Source organism: Grampus griseus (assembly GCF_964374135.1).
Source record: "Grampus griseus genome assembly, chromosome: 10".
NCBI lineage: Eukaryota > Metazoa > Chordata > Mammalia > Artiodactyla > Delphinidae > Grampus > Grampus griseus.
This window is the reverse complement of record NC_139004.1, coordinates 100,110,212-100,117,614: the sequence shown is the minus strand read 5'-3', so window position 1 is coordinate 100,117,614 and position 7,403 is coordinate 100,110,212. Positions and strand designations below refer to the sequence as shown.

The following is a 7,403-nucleotide window of genomic DNA, read 5'->3' as shown; positions in this document are numbered from 1 at the left end:
TCCTCCTCCAGGAAGCCTGCTTTGCCCAGCCAGACCAATTTGTTCTGCCATCTGTGTCTACCTTGCATGCTTTGCTAACTACGAAGTGGTCGTCTGTCTCCCCACTGGATGGGGAGCCCCTTAAGGGCTGGGAGTCGGTCTGGAAAACTAAAATGGAAGTGACCTGAAGCTTTCAACATCCATTCAACAAATATATATTGAGCACCGACTTCATGCCAGGCCCTTATTTAGGCAGCGTTGATAAAAGCAGACACATATGAGAAGGGAAAGATGGGAAGGATTTCAGTGAAGAGAGAACAAGGTGGGAGGCATCTGTGTTAGTCAGAATTGGCTAAGTTTTGCTGTGGTAACAAAGAAACCCTGACATCTCAGTGACTTAATACAACACAAGTTTATTTCTTCCATGTGAGAAGTCTGATCTAACTTCCATCTGGTGACGCCAGGGCTCAGAATCCTTCCCTCACATGCTCTGCTCTCTCAACCGGTAGCCTCCCAGCCTTCCTTGGCAGGAATAAAAGGGTTAAGGGGCTCTAACTGCCACAGCCCCAGACTGACACTCCAGCTCACAGCCCATTAGCCAGGACTAGTCACATGACTCCATGCCAACTGCAAGGGAGGCTGGGAAATGTAGGGAAGCACATGCAGCATCTCTGCCACAGCATCCTAGGCCAAGCAAAAGGTACGTGTGTGAGAGGGGGAAGGACAGAGGTATTTGGGGAGCAGCATGCAGATTTTATTAAGGATAAAGCCCCAGTGCCTGACAAGAACTCACATCAAAACCCCCGTGTCTGGGTTTTTACTTTTTTTCTTTTTTGTGTATGTGATTGGAGAATGAACGAAGGAAGGAACAAGTGTGTCTGCAAGGCTCAGTTTTGAGTCCCTTCTGGTCTTGGAGCACTAGAGCTAAAGAGGCCATTTATAAGGGTTTACTTGGTGCTAGGCACTATGCTTGGAGCTGGACACCTATTGCTCCATCTCATTTACTCCTTTGAACAACTCTGAGAAAGGTGTAGGGATCACTGTGCCCATTTTACAGATGGGAAGACTGAGGCTCAAGTTGGTTCAATCATTTGTCCAGGACTGAAGCCAATGCCCAGACCCTTTCCATCATGCTGCACTGGTCTGATCACTCTCAGGGGCAGAGGGGAAATGTTAAATGGCTGGGGGAGTGGTCTTCTCACTCTTCAAATTGTCCCATATCTGAGGAGGTAACAATAGCGGCCACACCAAGCAAGTTTGGAAGGAGAAGAGGGTAGGGTGTATTCTTGGGCAAGTACTTCACTTCTCCACACTCAACTGAAACTCAACTTCAAAAGGACATGACAGTCTTTTGGGGTGGCCATGGGATTGGATGAGAAAGTGTCTGTAAGCACTGAGCATTTAAGAAGTGCTCTGTAAGTGGCCCATGTTACCTGTATTAGGGTGTCCGCCTTCAGGGGGAGTCTGTGAGCAGAGGGTTTCCTGCTAGGGCCCTGATTGCCTTGATGGTGCCAGTGAAGAAAGCCAGAGGGCCTAGAGGAAAGGTCAGCTCTACCTTCAGGCACCTCGGGGCACCTAACCTCTGTGCCGGGTCCCTCATCAGAAAATAGAAATATCCACCGAATGCTCAATTTTTCAGCAGGCTTCTGAGAATATTAATGGAGATGGTGGGTGTGAGTGTATTTTATAAGCCCCGAGTCTCCCTCCAACCCCACCTCACCTGAACTGCGGTTCCCTGAGGAGAGGAGCAGGGTCTCAGACACTCTTCCAACCTCTCCTCTCCCTCCCCAAGAAGGTGACCAAAAGCTATTTGCAGAAAAGCCAAATAGCCCATCTGCCCACTAAAAAGAGGGTGTCCAATGCAGAGTCTAAGGCCTGAGGAAATTTCAGAGTTTGAGTCAGAGGTAGCGAAGCGGAAATGAGTGAGCCAAACTCAGCCTCAGACAAGTCGCTTAACCTTTCTGTACCTTGGTTTCCTTGTCAGGAAATTTGGCATAATCATAGTAATGCCTGGGATTATTGTGAGGAGTGGAAGAATTAATATATGTAAAGTGCATAAGAACTGCCTGACACATAATAAGTGTTGGCTATATGTTACTACTATTATTATTTGATTCACATGATGTCAAAGTTTTTGGATTCAAGTGTCTTCAGATGGCCTCTTCCTGTTAGCCCAAGTCTCCACCACTCCCTGTTATCCTACACCCAGCCTGCCTCCCTGCCTGGCCCCAGAAGGTGCCTGGTTAGAGTTGCCACCCACAGCCTGTTCCTTTGTCCTCATTGTGCCTGCCAGATGACACAGGCTGCTGGTTCCTGCCACAGGACAATGACGATCACCAACCTGAGCCAGACCAGCCCTCTAACAATCAGGCAAACTCAAGGCAGGGTCCTGAGCTGTCTCTCACACCCATGGCTCTACCTCAGCTAGCTGTGTGTCTTCTGGCAAGCCCTTCCTCATCTCCAAGCCTCAGTCTCCTCCGGTGTCAAATGGGCTCCAGAGCTCCAGTGCACCTCCCAAGCTTGTTCTGAGATGGGGACAGTGAAGAGGACCTTTCACCCTGCCAAGGTCCCTGATTCCCTTCTCAGCAGAGCTGGGGAGATCTCAGCCTGTCCCCTCTCAATGCTGAAAAGAGAAATCCCAGCTGAGACAGAACTGCAACGAACCGAGGTTATCCAGATGCAGGTTTTATTATCATTGATGGGGAAAGGAGCCTAGAGGGTTACACACAAGCCGTGACTTCCAAGGTGATGTTTACAAATTCCTGCACATGTTTATTCCCACAGCCACCACACAACACAGCAGCACCTACAATGCTTCCCCCCACACAGCTGTGGGTCAGGGCTCTTCCCACCCACAAAAGGATGCCCAAGAAGAGGAGGAGACCCGGGTACTGGGAGTGAAGTTTACACATGGCAAACCCTGACACACGGGCAAGGGATGGAAGCTGGATTTGGACATCATGGCTTCAATCCCACCCACCCTCACTGCCTGTTCACACCAGAGGCACCCTGCCGCACTCTGGGGATGCCTTAGAAGACACAGCAGGGTCATCTTAGCCAGGGCTAGGGAGGGGAGCAGGCCTGCAGGGGCGGGGGTGAGAGGGACTCTGGGATCTGCCCCCTTGCCAGTGGCGCAAAGTGGAGTAATATGAGGTTTTAACTCATAGGCTGGCTTTCTCACATCCCTGAAGCAGGCGGGTGAGGCCAGGGGGGTTTGATGTGTATGTATACCAGGGGCTCAGGTATGTATGGTCAGGCATCTAAGGAGGATGGAAAAAGGGGGTCACAAAGGGGTAGGGCATACAGGGCTCAAGACATTCTTAGACCCCAAGTTGATTTTACAAGAAACGGGGCTCACTCCTCCAGGGGCTCCCTGGCCTAGGCCGCTCGCCGCCCAGGGTGCTGCCGCTTCTCTTCATCCCCCTGGCCCCTGCTCAGGTCATCCAGGAGGCCCAGCAGGAGGCTGGCTTGACCACAGGATCCCCAGAGCCCACATGGGCTTCCCAGGGCCCTCTTTCCTGGATGCTGGCGTTTCTCCGGCATCAGCTCTCCCTCCTCCTCCTCCTCTTCCCAGCTGCTTTGGGCCTGGGGATCTGCCAGCCGTCTGCCTGGGTGCTGCCTCTTGGTGAAAGTGTACCCAAGCCAGGAGGAGCGCCGGCCAGGGTGCTGCCGCTTCTGCTGGCTTATATCCTCTGGCCATGCAGCCACCTCCTCCTGCCGGCCAGTGTGCTGCCGTTTGTGGGGTCCCACGGCCCCTCCTTCCTCTTCCTCTTCCACTCCCTCTTCTGACTCCTCCTCCCTTTTGCCTGGATGCTGACGCTTGGAGAGCCAATATGGTTGAAAGATCTGGGACTCTGGGGAAGGAAAGAGGCCAGTGAGGGACCCCCTGACTCCTAGATGCCCACTTCAACCTTCCTCCCAGTCAAGGCAGATCCCCACAGCATTCACCCAGATTCATGGCCTTGCACCTGCCTCTCAGATCTCACAGACACATAGACACTCACACAGATGGTCAAGGGCATGGCCTCTGGTTCCAGTCTCAGCTCTGCCACTCCCTAGCTGTGTGACCGTAAGCAACTCACTTAACTTCTTTGAGCCTCAGTTTTCTTCTGTGTAAAATGGGGTGTGGGAGGGTAATAACAGTACTTATCTGATGCTTAGGAAGATCCCATCGTGTGATAAGGTGTTTGAAGTGCTTAGAACAGTGCCGGGCATATGTGTGCCTAGTAGGTTGTAATTAACGCTGTCACACACAAAAAGACTCTCTCTCCCTGGCACAGAATCTTTCCTACTGAAGGTCTGCCCTCTGAAATATTCCTGAAACTGCGATGGAAAAGGAATCTGGTCCCAGGAAAGGGTCAACTCACCACCTGCCGAGGGTGTGGCCAGTGGGAGTTTCTGAGCTTCTGAAAGGCAAGAGGCTGAATGACCAAGTCGCTCCCTCCCCTTTGCGGCCGAGTTTCCCCTAAACCTCTCGGGCGTCCTCCTCTCAACCCGCAGCCCCACACAATCCTGCCCCTTACCTGATTCGCTATCTTCCTGGTTCTCTCGGAGTCGCTGGAGGTCTTCCCGGAGGAGGAGGAGGGGCTCCGCCTGCCGCAGGAGGTCGTCCAGGCCCAGTTGCTCGGCGGCCATAGCCGCCTCCTGCTGGGCCACCTCCGACTGTGCGCGGCCGCCGGGGACACCGGTCAGGGTCAGGGTCAAAACAATGGCAAGCAGAAACCAAGGGCCGGACATCGCGGCGCCTGGGGTAGGGAGGACAGGGAGAGAGAGCATAGGTGCCCCGCGCTCCCCTCCCAGCCGATTCTATCGCCCGTTTTCCCGTTGGTTCCCTAGGCCAGGGGGAACCAACCGTTCAAACATCCTTCCGGAGCAGGACCACCTGCCACCTTACGGGGGGCGGGGCGGGGACAGCCGGAGGGTCTGCCTCGGGTCCTGGGCGTCCTCACCCGTAGGGATGCTTGGAGAGCCTGCCCGCGCTCAGTTCTGCCTGCGCGAGCCTGGAAGCCGTGGGAGCCCCATCGCCACCGCCACTTCTCAAGGCCACGCGGAGCTGGGGAAGCCAGCGCTGGGGCTGACTCTCCAGGAGTGTAACCACGAAGACTGCAGCGCGGGTCCGACGGCCAGGATGCTAATTGCAGCGTCGCAGGCTAAAATTCTCCCCAAGTTTCCCAGCGCAACGCTCTCATTCCAATACTCCTTCTACAACGTTCTGATTGCAACGCTGACTCTATTTCTAATGCTAAGATTCTATGGCTAGGCTACGAATCTAATTCTAACGCTAAAATCCTAATTTCAACGTTAACTCCACCTCTAAAATCCTATTTTAGCGCTGAGAGTGAGATTCTAAGGCTGAGATTCGATTCCACCGCGAAAATTCTGTTTCTAACGTCCGGATTCGAATTCTAACTCCCAAGATCTCCCGCCGATGTCCTGCCCAGCGCTGCCCCAGCTGGCCCCCCGGCAGGGGTAGGGTGCGAACCTTCCCCCGACACGCTGCGCGAGCGCTGCAGAGGCCGGGACATGCGTGCCCACCCGGGAGGGACCGCCACCACTGCCCGCGCCGTGCCTCCATCGGGCCCCGGCCTGAGCTGTGGAAGATCAGGGGGTACGAGCGCAGCGCCCCTCCTGGGCGCGCTCCGGGCTCGAAAGCCGCCGCTTTCCGCGGGGCGCACCCGAAGGCGGGCGGAGGGCCCCCTTTCCAGGGCTACAGACGCGGCCTGCGGGGGAGAAGGGACGGAGGTAGTTACCTGCCCGGCGCGAGCTCCGCGGACTGGTCCGGGATCCTGGGCTCCGATCCGGAGTTTTGGGGTCTGGAGTGGGCGGGTCAGGAGTCGGGGAGCGCTCGCAGGACCCGGGACGCCGGCTGCCAGCTTCTCGGCGGGGCTGCTGCTTATATCTGCGCGAGGCGGCGGCGCGGGTGAGGTCAGCGGGGAGGGGTCGCGGCCGCCGGGAAGGGACGCTGACGGCAGCCGGCCCCGTGGGTACCCCGCCCGCCCGCCTGCCAGCCAGCTCCGCCGGAACTATGGGGCGGGGACGGCGGGGGCGGCGGGGGGTGGGAGGGGGAGCGAGGAGGCACAAGCGGCAGAATAGGGGGCTGGTGGCGGGTTGTTTCTGCACCCAGCTTCGAAGGTCTTCGAGAACACTCGTGTAGGGGACAGAGAGTTGCTGAGAGAATCACACAATTACAAAGATGCACACAGGAGAAAATCGGAGATAGAGACAGAGACCGAGAGATGCATACAGAGAGAGATAACAGAGCAGTCACACACCAGAGAGACCGAAAGACACAGAGGCAGTCAAGACGGGAGGTGGCGAAGGGAGGGAGAGTATAGGAGAGACTGAGAGATGAATAAAGTGGACAAGTGGACCTGGGCTTTGATCTCGACTCTGTCACCTCTGGAAAATGCCTCCCCCTCTCTGGTCAAATTTCCTCATCCGTACAGTGGGGGAGGGAGACAGTTTTCAGAGTTCCAAAACTGATGGCCTATGGGCTACCACTAGTTCATAGCTGGTTTTGTTTGAGTACCATAGTGTTTTTGAAAAAAATCTGAATAACCAACATCTTAAAACCAGGAGAACTCAGGAAAAATATGGATTTATGGCTTCTCTTGAAAATCTCTTGGGAAAATGTGGTCTTGCATTTCCTCCTGACAACAGCCAGCTGGAGCTGAGCCTGGCTGATCCTGGTCACTACACTCTCCACCACTTTCTACTTCCAATGCGTGGCGCTAGTCACGGAGGAGGAACATTGGAGTTTGTGACTCCCTGATGAGAAGTGTTTTGGATCTACCTCACCCAGGCAAAAGAGGGGAGAGGATACAGGGAAGAGAAAAGCATAGATGCCGAGGAACTTGTCCACCAATCAGTCCCCAAAGTCAGATGATGCATTGGAGGAGAGCGTTGCCACATCTAGTACTAGGCACAGCCTCCGTACTGAAACATTTAATGGGCACCCACAGTGTGCCAGGCTCCTTGGTCCCTCCCGGAGAGACAGAAGTGTGCCAGGCATACTTAGAGGGGACGACATTTTAGGCAGAGTGAACAGCATCAGTGAAGGCATCTCCTACCTCTGGACAGTCTCAACATTATTCTCTCTCCCCATACGATACTTCTTCAGCCTAAAACTTTCAGTACCTGTTGTATGTCTCAGGCCACGCCGGTGGCTTGACAAGGGAACCCAAAGTGTTTCATTGTTACTCCTTTCCTTGGCAGAGCACCCAACTTTCCAGGTACCTCCATCATCTCACTGCATCCTTACATCACCCTTACATCATCCTTACCTCTCAAGATGAATGAGGTAGGGACTATTAGTCCCACTTTACAGATCGGGACACAGAGGCCTGGAGAGGCAGAAAGACTCTGAAGGCTAGAGGTGGAAGGGAACTTTCAGATCACCAGCTATAGTCCGCTCCTTGTTTTTA

The 7,403-nt window shown here is 54.4% G+C and overlaps 1 protein-coding gene across 1 annotated transcript; it reads right to left on the bottom strand.

Moving 5' to 3' along the window:
- Positions 1-3,357: 3,357 nt before the first annotated feature.
- TRH (thyrotropin releasing hormone) lies at positions 3,358-5,856 on the bottom strand (the record flags this gene model as incomplete). Its single annotated transcript, XM_082664496.1, has 3 exons — positions 5,730-5,856; positions 4,503-4,724; positions 3,358-3,833 (listed from the first exon to the last, which is right to left on the bottom strand). Exons 2-3 carry the CDS (start codon positions 4,714-4,716, stop codon positions 3,358-3,360), a joined length of 690 nt encoding a protein of 229 aa, XP_082520622.1. The 5' UTR covers positions 4,717-4,724; positions 5,730-5,856.
- Between the last annotated feature and the right edge of the window lie 1,547 nt (positions 5,857-7,403).